The sequence below is a fragment of the Coloeus monedula genome, assembly GCF_965178545.1.
Source record: "Coloeus monedula genome assembly, chromosome: 2".
Lineage (NCBI taxonomy): Eukaryota > Metazoa > Chordata > Aves > Passeriformes > Corvidae > Coloeus > Coloeus monedula.
This window is the reverse complement of record NC_138782.1, coordinates 67821516-67848144: the sequence shown is the minus strand read 5'-3', so window position 1 is coordinate 67848144 and position 26629 is coordinate 67821516. Positions and strand designations below refer to the sequence as shown.

At 36.4% G+C, this 26629-nt stretch overlaps 1 protein-coding gene across 15 annotated transcripts in view; it reads right to left on the bottom strand.

The window, feature by feature from the left end:
- Positions 1-356: 356 nt before the first annotated feature.
- The window catches only part of TRDN (triadin), a 231443-nt gene continuing 205170 nt past the window's right edge, over positions 357-26629 (bottom strand). For 10 of the 15 annotated variants that reach the window (XM_082276583.1, XM_082276584.1, XM_082276586.1 and 7 more), the window contains 5 exons: positions 26524-26550; positions 25443-25478; positions 25193-25237; positions 24225-24260; positions 357-2790 (listed from right to left, as the gene is read on the bottom strand). In XM_082276583.1, coding sequence (XP_082132709.1) covers positions 1298-2790; positions 24225-24260; positions 25193-25237; positions 25443-25478; positions 26524-26550 — 1637 coding nt within the window. In that variant the 3' untranslated portion in view covers positions 357-1297. Of the gene's footprint in view, positions 2791-7253; positions 8455-24224; positions 24261-25192; positions 25238-25442; positions 25479-26523; positions 26551-26629 lie in introns of those variants that run through there. The other 5 variants (XM_082276587.1, XM_082276576.1, XM_082276574.1 and 2 more) reach the window with 4 other exon arrangements.

Here is a 26629-nt window from a genome sequence, read left to right as displayed (position 1 = left end):
TCTGCCCAGAGATGATAAATCAGTTGGCAAGGCATTAATGGGAAAAACCCACCTGGCAAGAAACTAAAAGGGAGGATGATTTGTATGATTTAAAAAATAAGGGTCATAAAATCTTAGAAAAACAGGTTTTTTAGTTGGTTTTTATCTTCTATTTTTTTTCATTTTTTTTTATTATCATTTTTTGTGAATTTAAAAGAACTAATTTGATCTATCAAAGAACGTGTTGTCATTCCAGTTGAAATGTAGATATACCAGTATACCTATGTACACACTTACATGTGTAAGAGAGCAGAACACTGTATTGACTTTCACACTCAAAAATTCAAGTCATCGAGCAGCAGTGAAGCAGTGCTTTATTCAGGTTTTCTTAAGGTAGACTTAGACACACTCACATCAAGGCAAAGGAGACAAGATAGGCTCAGTTGTTTTGGGAAAGGCTGGTCATATCACTTTGGCAGGAAGGTGCAATATTTAGAGAGGCGCAGGGAAGGTTCTCATCAAGTTATCTTCATGTTGCCTTTTCTGCACTGAAACACTACTTCTAAGCCTTAATTTAACAGCATGGTACTTAAGACTTCTCCTTTGCATTGTTTCTTTTCCAAAGGAAAAAAACCCCACAGGAGGTGGGTTGCACAATAAATGTGCATTTATATCTTTGTCATTCAGCTGGAAAGTATGTCTAGACTATTAATGTTAGCAGCTTTATTTTCCCATTTCTTTAGCAGGTTCGAAAGCAAGAAGACCTTCACTTTGTAAATACCCCTCTTTAGAATAAAAAAGTAGATGAATTAAATGTTTCTGTTACTCTTTACCAGAATCAAAATTTTTCAGTTTGGTGATTGAGTTTCAAAAAAGTTTGCTTTTTCTATCAGGAGGAGCTTAATATGGGATACATGGGAGAACAAATTAATTTCTGAGCAAAATTTAGCAGAAAGAATGCGAAAACTTTAGAATTATGAAAGCAAATCTCATACTTAACAGGAAGAAACTTCTTATTACCTCTGCTGCTACCCAAATTCATCGGTTTGCCGTTTCAGCCACCAGCCATACTCTTTAATAGAATTTTATTGGTGACTGAGACAAAACCCAGAGGCTTAGGATATGGACATGCTTATTACCATTAGATATTCTGAGAGAAAATTAATAGAACATTTCAGGTAAAATCAGATCTGGGAAGGAGTTTGCCTGTTGGCAGAGTATCCATTAGAATCATAGAATGATAGAATGGTTAGGATTGGAAGGGACCTTAAAGATAATCTCGTTCCCACCCTCCTGCCTTGGGCAGGGACACCTTCCACTAGAGCAGGTATCTCAAAACCCTGTCCAACCTGGCCTTGAACACTTCTGGGGATGGGGAGTCCACAACTTCTCTGGGCAACCTGTTCCAGAGCCTCACCACCCTCACAGTAAAAACTTTCTCTCTAATATCTAAACTAAACCCAACCTCCTTCAGCTTAAAGCCATTCCCCCTTGTCCTGTCACTACATGCCATTGTGAAAAGTCCCTCTTTAGCTCTCTTGCAGGCCTCTTTTAGGTACTGGAAGACTGTTATTAAGTATCCCCGAAGCCTTCTCTTCTCCAGGCTGAACTGCCCCATCTCTCTCAACCTATTTTCGTAGGAGATGTGCTCCAGCCCTGTGGTCAACTTAATGTCTCCCCTCTGGACTTGCTCTAACATGTCAACATCTTTCTTGAGCTGGGGTTGCCAGTCCTGAACACAATAGTCCAGGTGGGGTCTCACCAGAGCAGAGTAGAGGGACAGAATCACCTCCCTTGATGTGCTGGCTACACTGGTTTTGATGCAGCCCAGGATACAGATGGCTTTCTTCACTGCTAGCACACACTGCTGAGTCATGTCGAGCTTTTCGTCTAACAGCAACCCCAAGTCCTTCTCCCCAGGGCTAGTCTCTTTCCATTCTCTGCCCAGCCTTAACTTGTTTTTGGGGTTGCCCCAAACCAGGTGCAGGACCTCGCACTTGGCATTGTTGAACTTCATGAGGATGACCTGGGCCCACCTCTCAAGCCTGACAAGGTCCTTCTGGGTGTTATTCCTTCCCTCCAGCATGTTGACTGCATCACATACTTGGGTGTCATCAGTAAACTCACTGAGGGTGCACTGAAACCCACTGTCCATGTCACCAACAAAGATGTTAAAAAGCACCAGTCCCAATACTGACCCCTGAGGAACACCACTTGGCACTGCTTTCCATTTGGACATTGCACCACTGACTTCAGCACTTTGAGCATGATCATCCAGCCAATTCTTTATCCACCCGGTGGCCCATTTGTCAGATTCACGTCTCTCCATTTTAGAGATATAGATGTCATACGGGACAGTGTCTTTGTACAAGTCCAGGGAGACGATGCCTGTTGCCCTTCCCTCATCCACCACTGCTGTAACCCTATGGTAGGAGGCCAAGAAATTTGTCAGGCATGATTTGACTTTAGTGATGCCATATTGGCTGTTACCAATCACCTCATTATGTTCCACGTGCCTCAGCATATTTTCCAGGAGAAGCTGCTTCATGATCTTGCCAGACACTGAGGTGACACTGACTGACCTGTCATTCCCTGGATCTTCCTTATCTCCCTTTTTAAAAATGGGTATTATGTTTCCCCTTTTCCAGTCAGTGGGAACTCCACCAGATTGCCATGACTTTTCAAATACGTTGGATAGTGGCATAGCCACTTTCTCAGCCAGTTCTTTCAGGACCCATGGTTGTATCTTGTCAGGTCCCATAGACTTGTGCACCTTCAGGTTCCTTAAATGGTTTTGAACTTGGTCTTTTCCTGCATTGGGTGGAGAAGAAAAATGGGAAGACTTAGGTTTTTCTTAACACAGAGCAAGAATCAAGTCAAAGGGAACACAGGGGTCACAATTTGAGCAAGAATATATTTTTCCCCTTGAGAATAATCAACTCATCCAGAGAAAAAGGCTCAAAATTGTAAACAAATTTTATCTAATGAGTATTGGTAAAAGAGTTATGTAATAAAAGTGATATTTAGAAAGTGCATTTTTTGCAAAACTTTTCCAAAGGAAGCATTTCTGAATAAGTTGAATTGCTAAGCTTTTGGATCAGGCAAAATAAAATGTATTCTAAAAATTTTACTCATTTCCATCATAATAAAAGACAACACTGGAAACTGAAGGAAAGTCCTGAGAAGTATTTACTACATTGACTAACCCAGTCCTTGAGACTTGAGGACTTCAGAACAAATGGTTGTGTGGTGTATGTATCACAAAAAATGTGCATGCTCAGAAATCTATAAACCAAGAGAAAACCCAAAAAGTGTCATGTTATTTCATTGTTTAATTGAATGGCTAAGACTTCGGCATTGAGAGGTACCTTCTGTTTTGCCCACAGGTGAATAATATGACTTCTTAAGTTTTTGGTTAATTGAGAATTTATGGAGAACTTCTGGTATGCAAGCTATAGATCTAGTGACATTTTCAGGTGTATAAATAATACATGCTTCATATTTTCAATTGCCTTTGTATTTCTTCCTTCTGGAGAACTAAAAGGTGGCAGAAATATCACCTCTTTAAGATGAATCTTTAACAAATTCTTCTTTTATGTATGGTTCCTTCCTAGGAACCCTCATAAGACATTTTATATTTACTCTTATTTTGTCAATTACAAGCCCTTCACACCTTAACTTTCATCATTGCTACTCTTGTAATACTTTTAATTTTTTTCTTGGCTTCCAAAATCTTCAATCCCTGGAAAGAAGTGCTGCCAAAGGTGTGTAACTGAGGGCAGTCAGATGCTGACTGTTTTAAGTTCAAAGCAGCTTAGAGGGCCAGTGTTCTCCCTAAGGGGATAAGTCTCTGATTTCATACTATACTGAGTGGTGGAAGAAAAGTATTAAGTAAGATAGGAAAGGGAAAAGTGTTTCAGCTGCTCTCCTGAGTGCCTATGTCCTAGCAGATAAAGACATCTCTCTACAACTCTGTTTACTGAACTTCTCTTATGTTGTCTTAGAGTTTTTGTCATACAGAATTTGGCATATAGACAAGAGTACATTAAGCAGTAAGTGGCTGTGTATAAAAAAACATAGCAGTGCAGTTCTAGAGCTGAGGATTAGTGGAATAAATCTTTGTGGTAATGTACATTTTACATATGTTCTGTCTTGTGTTCTAAGTGGTGACCCCAAGTGTGGGACAAATAGCATTTTGCTGGTTTTTAGTAGGAGATGTGTAAGATCTGTGTAATAACCAGCTGTGGTGGGTCAGCCTTGGTTAACAGCTGCTCACTCCTCCGCTCAGGGAGGGAAAATAGGAAGAACAAGAATGAGAAAGCTCACAGGCTGAGCTAAAGACTGGCAGATTGGTTACTAATTACCATTGTGAACAAAGAAGACTCAGGGAAAATAAGCTCACAAAAATGTATGATTTCAGGATTTGGATAGTGGGAAACAGAAAGGCAAACATTAAATCAACATTTTTCCTCCCCCTTTCTCAAGTTCAAGGTCACTCCTTCACACCAGTCTCCATCAGTAATGATTGGCCCATGGTGGTTCCTCTTCACTGCTCTGTCCTTCTCAGACTTTTAGCCTGCTGTGGCATGGGTGCTCCACAGGCTGTAGGGACATCTCTGCCCTGATGTAGAGCAGCTCCTCTTCGTCCTCATCTTCTGACCTTGGTTCTCCATCTGCTGCTTTTCACTCTTTTCATTCTGTCTTCCTTTCTCTCTGTGGCATTTTCAAACCTTCCTTACAGATGTTTCCTTGAGGCACCACCATCAGGGCTGTGGGGCTCAGCTCTGCCCTGAGGTGGGTGCCTTGTAGCCATCTGGAACCAGCCACGTCCAGCCCAGGGCTGCTCTTCACAGAGGCCACCCTGCAGCCCCCACCAGTGCCTGGGCACCTGCACACTGTTAATCACTAAAGGAGCTTCTTACACAGACTTTCTCAGCACCCCCTCACTAACTGGTGCAATAGGAATGAGCCATTGAGAAAAGCTCTGATTCACCAGAAGGTTTTAAAACGGACAGAATTGGACCCTAACTGTGACATGGGTAGATGTGTAAAACTGAACAGGGACTGAAGGATGGGGATGGAGTCTGAGGGCTGCACCAGCAAGAGCAGACAGCTCTTGTAAAACTTATCTCACTGGGCTTGCTGCAAATTGACTACTCCTGTTGACTTCAGCATGAGGATTTTAGCACCTCAGAGAAAAGTGCGCAGCCAAACTGCCGAGTGATACACCTCATACGTGGGATGGCCCACCAAACTCTGCAGGGCAAAGGACTCTTGAACCCCAGTGCAGAGCTGAGCACCTGCAGTTGTATCACCTTCAGGCTCTAGTCTGTTTCCCACACCAGCTCATCTACCTTAACCATTGCTGATATAAGCCATAGTTCCTGTGGAGTGTGGGAGCTGGGAATCTCACCTTTTTTTGCCGTCTCACTTTCTTGATGGCCATTTTCCTAAGAGTCTGAACGATATACTTGTCATTGGAGATCGCAGCTTTGTCTGTACTGGTTGTGCAGCTGTATTATAAACAAGCCCTTTGATGAACATACATGATTTGGTGTAGATGGAGTCCTACCTCGAATGACTGCAGCACCATTTAGCTTTCCATCAGAGTGTAATCAATGAAGTGTGTAAAAAAGCTGGCTAACTATTGCTAAAAGCCCATTAGGAGTAAATACAATGCAGAATGGGCAATTTTCCAGCCTAATTGTATCTTTGTAATCAGAAGATTTCTGAAGTTTGAATACATAAACCCTTGTCCTGCACTTTTGAATTCACAGAACAGCATATTATTTTATTTTCCAAAATGTATAACAATCAGCATATGTTTTTGCAATATTTCAGGCTAACTTGAGTAAAACCATGCAAACCGGGAATTTTTTTAGTTTCCAGGTGAATTTAAAGAGAAAAACACTTGCATCTCTGAGAGCAGACCTGTTTCTCCTGTTTTTCCAGGCAGTGACATAGATTAGGAAACAAAATTAAAAGATTGATTTTATATCACTTATGCAATTTTGTTAATTGTTTATATTTCCAAAGCTTTCAGATATCTAATTGGAACATTGTGAAAATGAGATCTGGAACAAATTCTTGTCATCTCCCATCTCAGATAGGAAGAAAGGATTAAAGCTAACTATAATGAAAAAAAATTATTTTTCCCAAAGAAGCTGAAAAAAATTAAAGGCTTATAGTATATAATTTTTTTGTCCTGATTATTGGTGTTAGATAAAATCTTGAATTAACTGATTTTGCAGAAAGTTAAAATCTCATTTTTAAGACAGCTTTCACAATAAAAACCTAGGGCAATAACATCCATAATAATATATACAAAATCACAAATTGGGAAGGAAAAAGTCACTGGAAATATAAAAAGAGACACAGAAAAAAAATTTGAAGATTATCATTTTACCATTAAAAATTCTCTGTTGTCAGTGCTATCTCTGGAGCAGATTTCACAGGGGTCTGTGGGAGCATTCACCATGAACACTCATATCTATAGTGTAATTCTACATGGGAAGAGCTACTTCTAGAGCAGGACCTGTTCCTGCCGCTTTCTGGTCACCACTGCCTAAACTGCTTGTAATGACGGTTTTTGCAGCACAGGACCTGTGCAATATCAGAGCACATTAAGGCCAAGGATCCAGTTCACATAAGGCCATGACCAGTATTCAGAGAGTACCAACCGGACCCAGAAGTGTAACAGCAGAGCTTTCTGAATTGCACTAATCTGTCAAAGAATCAGTTGTCCAAAACTTACATGAGTCAATTATTTGATTAGAAGTAAGAATGGATGGGGAAGGACAGTGTATGAGGAAGGAGGCCAATGCTATCTTGATCTAAACTAAAAATAAAAAGGTGATATATAGTTTTTGGTGTGTTCAGACTCTACAAGTAGTCACATTCTACAAAGAGCATCATGTTGCTTCAGCAGGAAACTACATAACTAAGGTCACTGCTGTATATTTCCCAGATTAAATGCAAAAATATAGTAAGGAAATGCAAACGAATAGCAGCTTGCAAAAATGTATGATTATTTACATTGCCAGACGTAGACTGGTGAGATGCCAATTTTCAGTCATGTGCCTTTACATGGATCAAATGCCATCCTGTCTCTTTCCTGGGGCAACAAATCCCTTATTTCTACATAAATGCACAAAAGAAGGTTGAGGACAAGCACATCTACTTTCAGTTCTACTGTAAGTTATTTACAGTAGTGTGCTGTGAGGAAGTCTTTTCATTTCATCTAGTAAAACGAGATACCTGGATTATTTCATGTGTTTATGTTTCTTTTTTTTTTTTTTTTTTTGATTCTTTGTTTGTTTGGGCTTGGTTTTGGTTTTTTGTTGTTATTCACTGATCTGAGATAGCATCAAATTCACATAATTACTTACTGGAAATTTGGGTTGCTTTAGTTTCGTGAATGGCATCTCACATCCTAGCTTTTCATCTGGCTTATGCTAATAGCAAATTGTTGGCTGGTATATTGTCCATTTACAAGGTTTTTACTGCAAGACAATCTGATTTAGCCACAGAATAAAAGTGGAAGCACTATAATTATTTCGTTATTTTCTTTGGACTTTCATGTTGGTAAAACAGTGGTTTTCCTAACCTTTGCCGTGTGGTTTCACTTTCTCTTCTCACTTTGGGCCTTAGGAAGAGAAGAGCTTGTATTTCACCAGCAGGCAGGGCAAAGTGTCCATCCTTTTACAGCTTCAGATTAAATAGAAATATTCATCATTAACATGACTTGTGGAGTCAACTTACTGATAGTGTATTGAGCTGCTCCGATTAAGTGTGAGCTTCAGGCTACACTGGTCAATGAGACATAAAAATAGCACCAGTCACAGAGCACATTTTCATGAATTAGTGAGGCTTTTTCCTGTCAGCAATTTGATTGAATGTTAAGAAGAAATGGTTTAGGATTGCAGCTAGTCTTGCAATCTTGCTGATATAAGAGCTACATTCAACCTTTCACTCCTTAGATAAGATTAAATGGAAAAGAGACTCACTTCAATGCTGAGCATGGAGGTAAAGAAAAACAAGAGCGAAAGAGGCATGAAAACACACACACATGCTCACACACACAGTCACATCAATGCTTTGTTAACATTGCAGCCTTTCCATGAGAAACTGGGCATGAGAAACTTTTACATTTCTGTCTTTGTTAAACACAGTTCATTACTGCTTGTTCTGCCGCTGCCCCATGGAAACTTTTTCCAGGTATATGTGTGCAAGTGGATCACGTTCTTGCAATGACAAGTACCACTGCAGCTACTGTGGACCTCAGCAGAAAAGATAAAGTGCAAAATGTCAGTGATCACAGGACTCAGTCTCTCTACTGCCCCGGTTTCCTTGTCTTTCTCTTGGAAGTCTTTGAGTGAGTCTTTTCTTCCTTGTTTGGAGGGGCATTAATAGGAAATTGCAGCCCAAATCCATTAGGTCCATTTAGGAAGACACATTGAAAGTAGCGGACAGGAGCTAGGAAAACAAGGAAGAGAGGATTAATGTTTGTGGTTTCCAAACTGGGGCCATGAATCTATTCCATGTTCTTTCAGAAAACATGTGTATGATTTCATTCCCATTAAGTGAGTTATAACAGCACAAATCTCTAGCGTGATCACAAGCCAGGTTTCACATATCAACAGGATTTTAGCTAAAAAGCTCAATGAGAGATCTTGTAGCACAAGATGAGAAAATATTGGCAATTTCACATTTAAATACATCATTCTTCTCAGTGTTACAGCTCTACTTCTCCCAGAATACTTGTATTTTGGGATAGCTGAATGTAAGCCCCTCAGAATTCACATATATATTTTCTGGTTTTTATACTTTGCAATGACTTTCAGATGCATTGAGGAGTTCCAGAAGGACTCATGTCTAGTTCATATCTAACTCATATCTATTTTATTAGACTTCAAATGAATTATCTTTTATTGTGAATAAAGAGATCATAAATGTACCTATTTTCTAACCTTTCACAATCATGGATGTTTTCTCCCTTTTAATTTTTGAGTACTATGTATGTAGTCGTACTTTCCATTATATTTTAAAAGCTTCGAGAACACACGCTTCAGCACAGATGTAATTGATCTAATTTGCTTCAAAAGCTATTTTGCACTGTGAGATTAACATTGACAAGATTTTAAAGGACAACTACTAGCCAGTTATGTGTTTGGGAAAAAGGCTGGAGGAATGTTGGCATCTGAAACACATTAGTTTTCACATGTCTGATATTCTGATAACTTTTTCTTTCCCCTGATGTTCATCCCATATTAAAAAAAAAAAAAAAATTAGATGTTCCCTGTGAAAATTCTAAACTGAGATGGACTCCAGGGCTCCCTGCATTATAAACTGGGGTGCAGGCTTTATTTATTGACTTCCAGGTCCCATTAAAAACCATGTCCCATAGTGGAAAACAGAGCAGCATGTCAGAAATGCTGGTATATTCAGTCCAGTTATATTATCCTCTGTGGTTTTCTTGCCTGACTCATGCAAAGGTTAAGTCTTTTTTATCTAAAAGCACACTTCAAAAAAAAATTGGAAATGAGATCCTTCTGGATCTAATGACTTACTGCTTTTTCACTAAGTCTAAGAATGGGAATGGTTTTTTTCCCAAAATTCTCAGTGTTTCTATGTTTCTCTGTGAGGTGAATCTCAGATCTCTTTAGAAAACAGAGATAAAGCAACTCCCCTGAATAGAGTTCATAGCCCAAATGTGTCAGACCAAGGTTCTCCTGTGAGGCTTGACAAGCCATGGACTGGTGAATGTGCTATGTCCTCCACCACTAACCTTTCTATGTACAGACTTGGGCAGAACCAGAAGGTTTCTGAAATATATTTTCAACAAATAGACTTATTCCATTCTTGAACTAAGGTAAATTTCATGAGTAAAATTACTAAAAGCAATATATTGCCACAGGAACTACTATGATTAAAACCAGTATTCTCTAACCAAAATAGTTAGTCAGAAATTTTTCAATCAGATCTCTTAAAAACACCCCACAAACACAAAATCCCCTAACATTTAATCACAGTGGATGCAAGATTGACAAAGAGAAATTCCTTAAAGGAAGAAAAATGCCAATTACAAATAATTTTTACTGTTAAAAGGAAACTATTTCTGTATATTTCTTTTATGGACACAAAAACGAAAATAAAAAACTCAATTACACTCTTCTTCATGAAGAAGGTAAGTAGGGCACCATGCACTTTCTAGCTCCAATAAATACCAATAAATATTTTACTTATGGGTAAAAAAATTATTATCCCCTGTATTTTACATGCTATCAGAATGCAAAAATGTAGCTCTTTTTCTTCAGATGCATTTTTAAAGTTCTGTAAAAGACTAACATACACAGCTGCATACTTGCAAGTATTTTAAACATGGTTATGTTATTTATGTGTTGCAATTATAGAATCCCTGACACTACAATGTTTTCCAGATGTGTTACCTGATCATCATTCTAAAAACACTAGTAGAACTAGCTGCTACAACAATTTAATTTGAAAACCTGATGTATAGTCTATTGTTAAAAGCCACTAAATTCATGAAGGGGAAGGGAAATGGCAAACTTTCAGATTTTTGCAACTCAGCCAGCAGCTACAAAATAATTATGTGGGCCATAATTCTAAATTGGAAAAAAAAGGCATAGAAAACAATTATTTTGAAAATATTATATAAGAATTATGTTTATTTGGAATGTGTAATGCTAAATATCACTTTCTAATTGTTTATTTGGAATGTTAATGCTTTGTTGTGTTATTTCTATCTGCAATGTTTGTGAAGTGAGCCCTGTTTTTTGGCTAATATGTACTCATGTTGATTGCAATATGTTGAAGTGATATCCAAATGTTTGTATAGCTTATTATTTATCATCTGTCTTTAGAAAACATCAGAAAAATGTTGGCTAAAGAAGAACCTCAGGAGAAATAGGGATGGTAGTAATGACTTTGGAAAATTTTCAAGCTAATTGTTTTCATAAGACTAGCACAATTTGTTTCCAATTTGTGAAACTTTCAGTGTTGAAATTAAGCACAGGCCATATTTCTTTTTTTTTTTTTTTTTGTCATAGATACCTCAAATACCCCCAAAAGGTGTATATATATATATATATAAAAAATCTCCCCCAAAACCTCACCCAAAATGAGGATGTTTTGGTTATTTCTCTGCCTAAAGAGTAGAAGTAAGACAGGATAAACAGTGCAAATGGGACAGGAGTAAGAACATGGGACTAGAAAAGGCAGGATGTGTAAAACAGGTTTTAAGGTAAGGAGGAAAAAACAATCATGCTTCTTCCAGGATGTGCTGGTTTTGGCTTGCATAGATTTTGTTTTCTCTATAGTGGGTAATATGGGACGATGTTTTGGATTTGTTCTGGAAACAATGTTGCTAGTTCAGGAATGGTTTAGCTCCGGCCGAGCAGGATTTACACAATCAAGGCCTTTCTGCCTTTCACCGCACCCCACCTGCGAGGGGGCTGGGTGTGCACAAGGAGCAGGGGAGGGAAACAGCAGGGACAGCTGACCTCAGCTGACCACAGGGATATTCCGTAACATATGGCATGATGCTCAGCATGTACACCTGGGGGAAGAAGAAAGGGGAGGACATTTGGAGTGATGGCATTTGTTTTCCCAAGCAATGGTTACGCAGGGCAGAGGCCTGTTTTCTTGCAGATGGTTGAATGCCTGCCTGTCCGTGGAAAGGACGGAATGAATTCCTTGCTTTGTTTTGCCTGAGCATGTGGCTTTTTGTTTTATCTATTAAACTGTCTTTATCTGAACCCACAAGCTTCGAAAAAAACTTCTGTGAATATTTTGAAGATCTACAAATATGGAAAAAAATTGTATTAATAATTTTTAACTGTATTTTCCTTGGAATTAATCTGAAATGTTTCACCCTGAAAAGTCCCCATTTTCTTCAAATTTTTTTTTGAGGGTTAGACAAACTAAGGTACAATGCTTAAAGGATTTATCCTAATACTAAGGCAATGTTTATACCTGATTTAAAACTTAAGCAGATTCACTTGGTAAAAGATTGAACTATTTTGATATGTTGTAGAGTGTGCGTGATCTAGTGGCTACAGTTATTAGAGTACAAGATTTGATAACCAAGGTATTATGATTCCAAATGTAGGTAGAGAAAGAGGTAATTTTCAGGTTTTGGAAATAGTTAAACTATTAAAAAGAAGTATTTTTCCCATACTGTCTTTGTAGATTGTGTCTTATTAATTCTCCCAGTGCAAAACTACTTACTGATAAAAGAAAATTTCATCATCATCATCATCATTCCATGATGGAATGGATCTTTTATATTTTAGCTAATTAAGCAATCAGAAGCAGACATATTGCAAGTTTCCATATTTTCTGGTAAGTATCTCATATTTCTCTTTTTTTTAATGGCTGATGAATTTCATACTTTTTATAAACTGAATTTTCTGTCTGTAGCATATTCTAACTTGTTAAGTAAAACAAAGTCAGCTGCCCATATAGTAAGTCTATGCAGGATGAAATCGCTTCAGTATTACACTTTTGGCTTCTTTACAATCCCTGTTCCATGTTACCCTTCTTAGACTGCTTTATATAGCAAACCTCAGCTGAAAAACATGCAGATATGAAATTCATTTGGAAAATACCACCATCTTTGGTATTGTGTCTGCAACAACGTTATGATACAAACCATAGTCAAGAGAACAATTTGAATTTTGGCATGCAAATAAGAATAAAAATACATCCCACACTGCCTTTGCAATTCCCACATTCAATATGAATGCAGAATGTCTTTCAAACTGAAGAGGGTTCTCACTTTGAAAGTATTGTTTCATATCCTCACAACAAATGTTACCAAAAAGAAAAAAGGAGGAACAGTAGGAGAAAAACGTGGTTTAACAGTAGACATATTAAATAGATACTATCAGCTTAAGCAGGAAAAAAACCCCCTTTATCTGGTCTGTACATTTGTTTAGGATGTAGTTTATTAGAATTCATATAATTACTTAAATTTCCCTTATGGGTGTTATGGGAACAAAAAAGTCAGTGCTGGAAAAGTATCACAAAGTTTTTTTAACATATTAGAACTGGTGCTCTTATATAAGGGCATCTGGTACCTAAGATGAATTAATGTCTAAAAGGCTGGAGGAAGGGATATTTGCTTCTTTCTTTTTCACTTTGGGAAAGGAACAGGAAACTTTCACCTCAAAAAAAAAAAAAAAAAAAAAAAAAAAAAAAAAAAAAGAGAGAGAGAGAGAGAGAATTCCTTAAAGTAGTTTTTTGCCAGGATGGAAATCAGTCAGAGAAAGAACAGCTAAGATGAGCTCCAGAAAGAAAAGAAAGCCCCTGGATTTGTTTAGGAGTTATGTAGTCGAAATGCTAAGTACTGCGGTTACTCAATAAAGTATATAAATATTCCATGGAGCTTATTTGTGCTCTTGATCTCTAAGTGACATGGATGTCACATAGAGGGCTAGTTTCAAGATCTGTGTGGAATATTGTAAGAGCACTCTCCTGGTGTTTTCAATTCTTTAGCAGAAAAGAGAAAAGCAGCCTAAAATAAAATTTATTACTCCAAAAGTTCCTGTTTATGTGTTACAATGATTAAAGTCTCCTTTCTATAAGACTCAGATAGCTGTTTTTAATGCAAGTCACCAAATAAAATATTCATTAAAAAGGAAACTCTTTTAGCAATAACACTTTGGTTATTAATGGAAAATTACAGAGAATGTGTGACAATTGTTTTCTAGTTTGAATCCAATTTCTTCGCTTAGAGGATGTCCTAATAGAATTAAACAATTCAAAACCCACAAAAATTCATCAATCACAGTAATCATAGCATTAGAAACTATTTGGTAAGCAATTACAAATAAAAGAAAAACTTTAACAACTGCACTCATTTACTTGTGACTGCTTCTCAGGAATGCACGTGAAGTGCAAACAAATTTCAGTGATCAAAACTGAACCATACAACAGCAAAAAATTCACTCCAACGAGATGGCAGCCAAAGATTTTTTTGCTTACTAAAGAGTCAGGAATAGAAGCAAATACTTCTCCCCCTTGCTCTCCTTTTCCTGCCAGTCAATTTTGGCCCCATCATGTAATATTCAGTAAAATTACAGTAAGACAAAGTGACCAGACAAAGCACAGGGCAGATGGGGAAGGGAAATCATGTGGAATCCTTTATAAACACCACAAATTTTTGTCTTCACACTTTCTAAAAAGAAGAATATAAGTCTTTGTGCTTAGTGGCACTGTGCAACTGATGTTTAATTACATCTTATTTCTTCAATAGAAAAGTTGAATTCTGAGGGCCTCTGCAGGAGACCAAATATGGTTTTCTTAAGTTCACAACATGGCCCATAGATACCTGCTATTCAAAACAACATGATTGGGTCAAAAATTAAATTAATTTATTCATTTTTTGACAAATTCTTTTCAACTCCTTTCTTATTGACCGTGCTCTACAGCCATACTACTGCCATTCTCAGAAATTACAATGCTTAATGGGAAGAAGGACGGGAAAAACAAGAGGAGAAAAACATGTATATGTCTGTTACAAATAAACAAGAAATACCACTACCACTTTAAGTCAATTCTATATATCTAAAAACACCCTCTAAAAATGCCATTTTTCTAGCACTGTATATACAAGCATAGACAGGGAAAAAAAAGCAATTATCCCATGAGGACACTTCTTTTGCATCTTATTTTGTGTCTTGAATAACAAAAGAAAATTAAGAATGATTGGAAAGTAGCAGCTCTTAAAGCTACTTTCAAAGTGTCTGTGATGCAATGCAATTAATTGCATATTTTGCAAAGACCATCCAAGCTTTCATATCTGTTTTATCAAGGAGTATGTCAGATATTAAGTTATTTAATGAAAAAGGACTAAAGATGTTTGAGTAGCAGAATTAAATACCAGCAATAACATTGTTATTACAGCCATGAGAATTCAGATTCTCCATCACAGATCTTTTTCAGGCATTGTGAGACTTCTCCATCAAGGTCTGGGAAAAGTAAAATAAATTTATTTTATAAGAGTAAATATGCCTTTTCTCACAAATAATGCTCAGGTGTGAGAAAAAAACCCCAAACATCTAGAAGGTTGCTTCATTTCTTATGAGTGCCTGTGGTCCCAATTTGCTCCCAAAATTTGCTAAATACACATAAGTGCTTCAACGTGGAAAAAAAATAGTATCAGTACAAAGTCAGTTGTATGTCTTTAATTTGTATAACACCTTCTTAGTATAAAACATGTTGAAAATGTATCAAATCAATAGCACTAGAAGGGCACTCTCATTATATTTAATGTCATTAGAAGGGAAAATATCACCACAGTAAAAATACATGTAAAGTTTAAAGGAACAGAACTGGTTAAAAACAGTTATGAGCTGTCACCTGTCAAAGTCAAGGGGCTTTTTGAAACATAACAAAACTCAATGAATGAGATTTTTATTCTAAGAAAACCAGTTCTGCAATAGAATGTGAAATTTATTATTTCTGTCTTTTAGCTTGAGTGTGATGGATTACATCTAACAACAATTTAAGGTATCAAAAAATTCTTTATTTTGTTAACTGTCTCTTGCATTGTCTAGTAAGAAGGTTAAATGGATAAATAAGCTGTATATTTATGGAATATTGTTACATTCCATGTTATGGTCACTGCACACAAACCACGTAATTCTCCCATAAATGTGTGAATATCCCCAAAGTGACATTCCCCCAAAAGTCATTAAAAAAATTCTTTTTGTTAGACAGTAAAAGCATGCAAGATGTAACAGTGCAACACATATGTGGTAATGCAGGCACTTCCAACAAAGCACAGCAATAATCAGAGCACACAGGATTTACAATTTTGCTAGCATTGAGTTTTCAAAGGAGTCCGGTACTGGCATGATTTTTTTAATTACTGAAACATAGGAGCAAATGGATGAATCATTCAAGAAATTATACATATGAGGGATCAGAAGTTATTGGATTTTTTCACAGTGCAGTAATAGTTACGGGAGACTTCAGTGGTATTTGGTGGCAGCAAAATCAAACTGGATTTTCTTGCTGTTACTCAATAAACACTGATGGTATCATGGTAGGATACACTGTGTGCTGGTCATGAAATTTAGGCATGTTGACATGACATAGTCTCTGTCAACTTATTCCTATGTCCAGTATGTTCAGCTAATGTAGTTTCAACATATTGCAAGAAAATAGTTTCTAAATAACTTTCATTCATTTTAAGGTTGGTTTAAAATTTACATACAAACACATCTATGTACACAAAAAAGGATAAAACCAAAGAAGAAGGAATAAACAATCAGGGATCTTATTATGTTAATAAGAATGGATACCAAGTAACTGGAAGTTAATACGATATATTTACTCAGCTGTAAAGTCATGGGATAGAGAAAGGAGAGGAGAAGAGGAGAGGAGGGGAGAGGAGGGAAACAGTGAATGATAAGCAGTTAAGCAGCTAATGAAAGTGAAGCTGATGTTTGAATGATACAAGTGATTTCTTCACTTCAGTTGTCATTCTAACCAAAATCTTTATTAAATAAAAGCTTGGGGGATTTTTGGATTTTGTGTAGCAGTATGTACACACACTTGTGTTTCTCAGTGAGAACTTTTCTGCTGGGAACAGCAGCACTTCTTTTATGACAATAAAAGTTCAGTAAAGAGACAGTGTTGAACTGTCTGATAAACTTGAACTGCTAGCACACCCTGATAGACCCAAATTCACCCTGCTCTGGAGGCACTACCTTCTGGATTTAGCTCTAGCTATGTGGCATAAAGCTAAAAGTAATTCAGATTCTGAAGGGACGAGTAACCCATTGGGGAAGTTCTCTCTGATTTACCATGGAGCATATACCCTCTTTTCTAAGTGCTTGAGATCAGAAAAGATCAGATCTGTGCCTGTGTGCTACTTACAATGAAAAATGGAGCTAAATTAGAATGTCTTCTTCACCCTGAATTTGCACAGTTCTGGGAATAAGTAAAGACAGAAAGAAACTGCAGGAACTCAATAGGCTGTCTTAAAATATTTCACAATATCTGCTGCCACTGATTAAAAAATTGTGTCACATAATTACAGTTTTTCCACTGGATTTCACCATATTGATGATAGCCTGGAAACATGAACTAACTCCAATATCAGGATGCCTGCTCTTAGCTGATAATTTTTAAAAAATAAAACCAATGTTGATGAAAAAATATGACAGCAATTACTTTCCTAAAGTTGAAGAGGGATTTGAAGAAATGGCCACTTATCTGAAACAAAGATAAATAATCTCTGACTTAGAAAACTGCTGAAGAACTACATTTTGTATATAACTTTACTTCCACAAGGTATGTCATGGGAATGCACAATATGTACTTTTTTGTCTTTTCTTGAAGTGTGATTTAAGATATGCCAGTCAAACTAAAGGGCAAAATGAACATAATGATGTTCATTAGGATACTAGACATTTATATCTTGTTTGTGGCAAAATTGTTCAGATATATTTTTGCTTCATTTGTCTTGAAATAAATTTCATGTATATTTACAAGTGTTTGGAGCCACTTAATTTAGTTCTAGAAAAATGTTTTGACCCAGTTAAGGGGAAGAGAATGAATTCATTGTTCAACAGGCATAAATAAGATTACTAATTGGATTCATTTTGCAAAGTTAGGCAAAAGAGATCCTTTTTACTGGACCTAAACCAGCATGCCAAGTAATAATTTTTTTTTCCTAATCTTTTTTTTTCCCATAGGCTGACAAATAATTTGCTAACAAATCATTTTTGGGATTAACATAAGAAGGAATCAATGAATGAGTTCATTGTGAAAAAACCCAGCTTTTGATTACTTTATGTATTTTTAACTTTTGCTTATCGTCCTATTCTTTTTTTTTCCCAAATGTCCTCTTTATTTCTGGAATCGCTCTCTGTGAGTTTTCCCTTAGTGTATTCCCTGGTAAAATTTTTTTCATCCTCTTTTGATGTAGAAAACCACTCCAAGCTCGTAGGGCACATTATGAAGTGTAATGGGAGAGGTCTCATAATGTTTGTGGACCAAGACTTAGGATGGACTTCAGACACCTTGACAAAATTTAGGTTGAGTCCCAGCACATACATTTGAAGTCATGTTCACAAAGCAGCATTTTGATGGCAACAGCAAATATCCCTCCACTATGAACAGCAGAGCTCTTCAGATGTTAAACTTAGTGCTGTGTATATGCATGATCCAAATGAACCAGCTCCATACATTACTAGATGTGCCTGGGAGCACAAAAATTAGTCTGCAGTTATTTTACCTGGTAATCATTTTGAAGTATTTTACGTAAAGAGGTTTCTGAAACAGAAACAGACCTTTGTATCAAATAGGTAAGTCTTGTCTATTAACCTGCAGTACCAATGACTCTTGTATTGATGGATCTGGAATTGTGCAAAATCAAGAGGAACAAGCAGCTGGCACTCCATCTACATTATTTTGTAACTCAGTAGCCCTGAGTGTCCTCCTGGAAAGTAGAAGTTATAAAGCTGAGTCTTTCCAGTTGAAGAGGGCTTCAAAAAGGTGTCATCTTAACCCCATGGAGACGACACAATGACTTCTATGGTATAAAGGAACTATCATTGTCTCTCACATTTTAAAAGCAAAGTACCTACAGCTGTATTTTGTCAAGGGCCTGATGAAGATGGTTTAGTTGTACTCAAAACATGTCTGGCAGACAGGAATTGTTAATCAAGTTTCTGGATCCTAAGGATGTTTTTGTAGGAGCAGAGCGCTACTACAGCAATTTTGCCGGTTTCAAAACCAGGGATGTAGGATATAAAAAATTCTGTGCTTGCACAGTAATGCACCTTATATATGTACAAACCTTAAGCTTTATGCAACCTCTTTGACAGATTGTTTTGGACATTGAAGTCTTCTAAAATAATATTTTGGCTCTGACCTTGTATTTTAAACAGAAATTTTCATGGTTGTTTGGCAAGAACTCATTCTGCTTATTGATCTTCAGGATTTATCTCTTACAGATTTTAATAAGGGTCTGTCAATGGGATCTGCAAAGCATATTCATGGTTGTGGCACAGATCAGGTTTGGATAATAATCAAAGGTTCTCAACAGCTAATAACATTCAAGTGTTATTAACATATAGCTAATATTTGATTGTTACATGGAAACAAAATTGAATCATCCTTTCTTTTTTCACTGTGTTGATAGCTGTGAAAACTTATGACTGTTTTCTGGGGAGGTGGCCTTTAAACTGAGCGCAAATAACCCTTGTCATAATGTAGAGATGATTGAGATTCAGTCTCAGTAATTCCCAATTGTAAACACATCTAGACAATAAACTCAAGGTAATGAAATTCCCAAATATAGCTAAAGTTAAAAAAGATTTATTTAAAGCCGGGAATAGATGTGGAAGACTCTCCTGTAGAAGAACCAACATGAACCCAAAGTGCTTCTAGATTCTCACTGTGAAGTTTTTTTTGTTTCAGAAGATAAAACTTAACTCTTTGGGCATTTAAATAGAATCTCTGGAATTCATAATTTAAATTACATTGTCACTATTCTGAGAGGTTAGTTATAAACTCATCATTAGCATAAAAACTTATATTTTGTTCTCCTTTTTGGTGTGTCTTTACAGATTTTGAGTTTCCAAATTTATTACAATCGATTAGAAGTTTTCCAGTGACATTTAACCAGTTTCAGGACAGATCATAAAGCTTTCATTTTACCTCGTTACCAAAATATGGTAATTTCTGCCTTTGATATCTTTTCTATATAGAAACAATTGGCAAGAGTAATTAAAATTAAATTAAAAAGAGATTAATTAGTCCATATAAAAATGTTGTGTAGGTGCTCATTCCGAATTAAAGCAGCCTCAGTGAAAATTTCACAATAGGTTTAACTAAATTAAATCAAGGTCACCTTAGTTCTTAATAAATGACCACTCCAGCATTTAGCATGGTCTAACTGTGCTCTTTAAACATACACATCTTCTAAAAGGGCAGTATTCCTCCATGTCTTCATTTAGACAAGCCTGATGTGATTTAGACTCCAAGTATTCATTTAAAAGTCAATTTCAGAATAATGGAATGACTAACAGCAAGTTGCTGGAAGGCCTGCATATACAGGCTTGGTCCTCACAAGTCTGACCAACATGAAATGTTGAGACATTCCTGTACATCCACAGAATGGAGGCTGTTCCACATGGACTCTCCTGCAAGCAGCCTTAGTGCGCAGTTCTTCCTGCTCTCATGATGAGTTCTTGTACAGGAGTGTGATGAATGCCCCAGAAAATCTTAATGAGAATACCCAGCATAGACACCAGTTTTGTAATTGAATGAGAACAGATCTTTTAAAAGAAATTCTGAAACTTCTCAGAGTGTCAGTTCCTTCTAATTATTTTCTAGCCAGTGGCAGACTTTCTTATGCCCAGAAAACAACAACATTAATTTTAGTGCTTAATTGGTGAATTCTGGTGAGAAAATTCTAGTCAGTATAAGTTTATGCAGCTGAATTATTGGAAGAAACTACTCAGAGAATACCAGAACCATCATACGTCTACATCTGAGACACACAGACTGGGTGGCAAGGAGAGTAGAGAATATAGTATCTGCAGTTCATCACCTGTCTTTAGGTGAGAGCTACCTGCACTGCAGTGATGAAGTCCTTGCCTTCTCTTTTGACTATTGTGCAATATTTTTAAAGTAATTCAATGCTTTTATATTATAGAACACTACCAATGTTTGTGCTTAATGAAATTGAAAAAACTTGATACTCCAGAACAATGAAAAAGATCATATTTTACTCCAAAGTCTTCAAATGCTCCAGAACCAAGGAAAAAATTAAGTGGTCTCTCTCTTTCAAAATTATTTTACGTGGGAAAAATCTCACACATTGTACTGCTGACAAATTTATGTTCCCTTAACATTGATGAGACCTCCTTCACAGTCTCTCAAATGGCTGTCATATCAAACCTCACATCAAATAAAACTTTTGCTTTTGCAGATGTGGAAATCATCTTTGCTTTGGAAAATATATTACTAGACAGAAAGTGCAAAGCACTAAAACAACCTCACTTAATAAAACAAACCCCATATGCTTATAAGATATGTAATGAATTCACCCCATACAGTTGTTGAGGTTTTCATGTGGTGATTACTATGTGCTATTGAATATATATTGATAGTATGATGAAATGATTGCTCTTTATGCTACAAAATGTTTGAGGAACTATATTGTATTTGAGAATCTTTACCATTGCAGAAGTAGATGAAAAATCTAGTTGAAATGTGCTTTTCCTTCCATAAAAGTTTTCATAGTATTTTCATATAAGCAGTGTTCCAACTCTGCTTAATGTTAATTTCTGTTTTCACAGAAGTAAAAGTTCTTTAACTAAACAGTAAGTGTAACAGTTCCCATGTCAAAGAAAGTTTCAGACCTCTAATAATGTATGAGGGTAGATGCATGAATTATGTAAGTCTATTTATGAGACATTTATTTACAAGGAAGTTGTCATGACTGGCTTGGTTTCACCTGACCTTGAGAATAATCCACACTTTTCTCTAATTTAAAAAAAAAATACAAATGGGAATAGTATCAGTTTCATTAATTCTCACTTTTCATGCTCTTTGCAACACAGCCTTTCTTTATTTCTGCCACATTTGCACTTTTGTGGGCAGTAAAAACCTCAAGCCCTTCAACTAACTGTAGTATAAATGCAATATACATTGGTTCCAGAGTTTTCATCCAAGGGGGCAGTTGGAAGGTAATTAGAATAAATATAATCAACTTTTGGTCCATTTAGATTTTCTTTCTCTGGTATTAGCCATGAAACAAGCTAGAACTTGTATAACTGTACAGCTGTTCATATAAAGAGTATGGTAGATTATCCTCACTAGAGAGTTCAGTTTGTGCACTCTTTAAATTTCATTCCAAGAGTCAAAAAAAACTGCTTCTGTGTGCTTCCAAAAACATTTGTTATAAGATAGAAATAAAAATGGTGTTCCCAAGTATTCCCTTTTTTTTTTTTTTTTTTGCTGTTGGTAAATTTCAGTCTCAGTACAGGTGTCAACTTTGACATTTAGGAGCAGAAAAAGAAGAGGAAAGCATTCTAATTAATTGCTTGCAAATCTACAGGAGAGTGAAATTTAGTGTCTGCTGCACATAGCACCATTATTTATGAAAGTTACAGTACTGCTTAAAATTCTGTTCAAATGTGGAGCATTCTAAAATTGCAGCTATATACAGCTTTTAAAATTGCCTTTCTTCTTTATCTGATTGCTTCTTAATATCAGGGAAATGTTGAGGGGGTCTGAGCAAAATCTAGGAACATGGGAATCTACTCTATTAAGCTTTTGAAGGCTGAAAGAAGATTTACTATTTAAAGTCTTAGATTAGCTAAGAAGGTTAAAATCATTTTCTACTTCCATTTATCAGAAAAAAAATAGTATTCAGTGCACGGGGGAAAGAGCACTGGCTTCATCTGCAAATAGAACAGGAAAAAGTTATCAAGTTCCAATTCAAGTATACATGACCTAGGACTTTGCCTAAACGTTTAAATTCTCAATTTGAAAAAATACTTAAAAACAACATCCATAAAAGAGTAACTTTGATGTTCTTCTGGTAACTTTTCATCCATTGTCTGAAAACTAACTATTCCTTACAGTGGACAAAGAATATTTTGAGAACACTTACATAGTAAGTTAGTTTGCAAAGTTATGAAGAACTGGTTTTGCACAGAGCTGCTTATGATCTGAGAAATATCCAGTCAGGAATAATTTCTCAGTGATAACATACATTTAAATTAAACAATCATAATAATTACTTTAAAGGAAAGCCACAGAAACACAGTGTTTGAAAGATGTAAACTTTATAGGAGGGTGGTGGGCAGGAGAAAATCCAGTGACAGAAAATTTTTAGTACATTCTTGTTTTACACTAAATTTGGGGTTTTGATGCATAAGAAAATTCTTTTCTCTCACGGAAAAATCTTTGGTTTAATGTATTGGTTATATATTTTGACTAGCACTTCCTGAACTATAAAAGTTCTGTATTAATAAAATAGCAATAAATTTTTGACAGCATAGACTCTGCCTTCTGTATCTGTCAGTTAACAACATCTTAATCAAGAGGAATTAAAGTCTATATCTGACTCAATATCTCTGTGTTCCTGATTTAAGAAAAATAAGATGAAAAAATCCAAGCTATTCTTTTATGTAAATGTAGTTGCCCTTATAAAACAAAGTGATCCATATGTGCAAAGACTTTCATGTAATACACGTGGCAATATTCATGTTTGATCTTAACACTTCATTTGTATTTTCTCTTCCTTGATAACAGATTGTTCTGCAGTTGTTTATACTTAGGTATCTTTTTTATTATTCTATGATTTAATGTTTCTATATATGGATAAATAGATATTTCTAAATAAATAGATACAAATAACTGCACATATATTACACATTTTATATTATGTATATAGGACTCTAGATCATTCTACTAACAGTAAAGAGGTGAAAAAAGCATGTACAACAATGTCTGGATGATTAGAAGTAATATAATATACTTTCCTCAGTAGGTTAAGACTGCAAAGTTTCATTAGAAGGAACCATATTCACATGTAGTTCATATTTTCTGTGTAAACCAGTTAGACCTCAGGTGAGAATAAAGACTTTGATCCTTGTCTGTCATGAAATAGTGAAGTTCCACTGAAATCATAGCTATTAATTTATACTAGTCAAGAATCTGGAACATATATTTCCTTTCTCTGTAAACTAGTAAAAACATGATTACACAATGAAGGGAGATTTTTCTTTTGAGATGCCCTATCTTTATTTGCCATTTTTGCTGGAGTGGAGTTGGGGCAGACCGTGATGGGAGACAATATTTATTAATGTGAGAGAACAGAAATTGAACATGTTCCTCCCTATGTGACTGTTACAGAAAAGATTTCCTGTGAGGAGAATATGTTTGTTTTAAATACCGCACTGCCAAATTAATTAGAGACCTCTTGTTTTATAAAGTAATCAGATGAATATATGTTTAAAAATTTAGGAAGGTGCTAAAGCAATACCATGTCAGCAATTGATTCTTAGGAACAATATTTATGGATTTGATTTACCTGGCTTGTCTCACATCTTGTCCTATAGACTTGAATTAGAAATGTGGAAATATTGTGTGATCTCCCTTACAAGAAAAACCCCCAAAACCAAACCAAACCAAACAACAAACCACAACTTTCCTGAATCCTTTACAATAAAGGAAAATCATGTATGTACCTGATGTCAAGTTCTGATGTCGTGGGTCTTCTTTTACTGGTGGGACAGATTAAAAAAAACATAGATAATAAATTAATCTACAGTTTCAGGTGAAAATACTGAAATAAATGTCAATAAGAAGTATGTTTGTTTCTTGGAATCCTCTCTCAGACAGGAAGTTCTTTAAACCAGGTATTTTTAAGCCTGACTCTCCTAATTAATCATTTAAACAGATAAATTTTCTGTCCAGTAAAACCATATAAGAAAACTGCTTCTGGATAGTAGTTTAGTGAACTTGCACGAGTGCCACTTTTATCCTTTGAGGTTCAGGATTTCAATATACAAATTTTATATGCAAGTCACTGTATTTAACCAATGTAGAGAGAATATTTATGTCTTCGAACACTTGTAATTTATTGCTATTAATTATCTTTAAAGATATAGCAGAAATCATTTGTCCTTTTGCATGTTACTGTGAGGAAACTATCAAGGCAGTGCTGTGTCCAAGAGGTTAGTCAGAATATGGGTGATCATGAAGTCCGTCTCGTGTAGAAAAAAAAAGTTTCTTGTTATCACTGTAGATATTTTACCTAATATCTGACCTAATGCACCAGACAAGCTATGGAGGTGAACTTTGCACTACTGTGGTAGGGAGCCCAAGAGCAGACGGAGTGGGGACTGCTAATCCTCGGCTCCAGCGCTGGGGGCTGGGCAGGTCGCTGCTGCGCCGCTGTGCCAGCCGGGCAGGGTCACCGGCAGGGCACCGCTGCAGCCAGCTTGGATGCGCTGATGTGATGCTTGATACTCATATGCAAAGGAGGCACCAGACATTCAATTACTGGGGATTTATGTACAATTTCATCGTTTTGGCTTACTCGCATGGATGTAGAAAGACTAACAAAGCTCCTCTTTCCAGTCCCATAAAAGCCCCCAAACACGAATGTTTGCATATTTATTGCTGTTTGTAGAGATTTTCATCCCTTTATTACCTTTAGCTTTTTCATCTTTCAGATGTTTCTTCTCAGTTGTTTTTTCTGCAAAGAAAAAGTAGCACAGTTAAAGTTTGGTAAGCTGTGTGCTGAATAGATTTTACCTAGAATTTTCAAGTAAAATTATTTGTGAATTAACACATATATTTTGGGGGTTGCTTCAAACGACAATACATGAAAAATTTGCAATCTCATGCTATTCTTATTGTGATCTTCTACATATATATGAACACATGGAGTAAATTCCTACCTTCTTTTTCCTTAGTTGTCTTTGGCTTTTTTGTGGCTAAAAAGATTTGCAAAGAAATACCATTAAGTGGCAGGCATCAGAAATACAGTGCTTTTACAATAAGTACATGGCACAAAGATTGTCTCCCTTGTAATTTCTCTGGAAGAATTACTGTGGTAAATGTGTCTCATGGCATGTTTACAATGTCTGTAATACTGCAACAGTGCCTGCTACCCTTAGTGGCAATAGCAGTTGTGGGCTTTGTGTAGGGTTGTTGGAAATTGTTTGAATATTGCTGGTTGCAGAACAGTTTAGAAAATCCTGATAAAGACTTTAGGCACTTAAATTCTGTAATTTCCTAACTACTTCCAGATTTAACTATTTATTTGGGGCCAAAGTACACTAGGGAAGGCCATTGCCCATTGCTTGCTTCTTACTCTTTTTCCCAGAGTGATCTCAAGCATCTGAAAGAAATAAACAAAAAATCCCAGGATATGGAGCAAGATGGACCTTTAGAACTGCCAAATGTGACCATTCAGAAGTCCTGCAGCATTAGACTGTGATTTATTTAGGGTTTTTTTCCTAATCTACATTCATTTAGAGCATGTGCTGTTTTCTTTTCAGCATCCTTTTTTCCCCAGCTGTAAATGCATTTGGTCTGTGACTCCATTCAGCAAGGCAGATTGAAATTAAGCAAAGTGTATAGCTTCAGGCATCTGAGCCCATTTCAGTATTCCCTGGTGACTACAGCAGACAAATAGCTGGCTGCCTTCAAATGGTTCATTTGCACTTTGCATCGTCCAACCAGTTGTAATAACGCTTTCTTCAGTGTCTTCTGGTGTGTTACCTGATTTATACCAGCTGTCTCAGTGAGGATCACCTGTATCTAGCTCACCAAAACACGATGCAGAAGGTGAACAGTGAAAATCACATAATCAGCTGATCAGAAAGGCCTGTGGCAGAGACCTGCATAGCTGCAATGCTGTCAGTTCACCCATGCTGCTTTACATTACCACTGTTCCTTGCTGATGAGCAACATGCATTAATCAACACTGCTCATTAGTTCTTTCCATAAGGCATACTAGAAAAATGCAATATTTACCTGCTGTTGGGATTTCAGCTGTTGGCTCTCCAGGAAAATAACCAGTAATGAAGATGAAGGGGGCGGGGAAGGGAAGGAAAAGAACAAGAGTTTCAGTACCATGTTT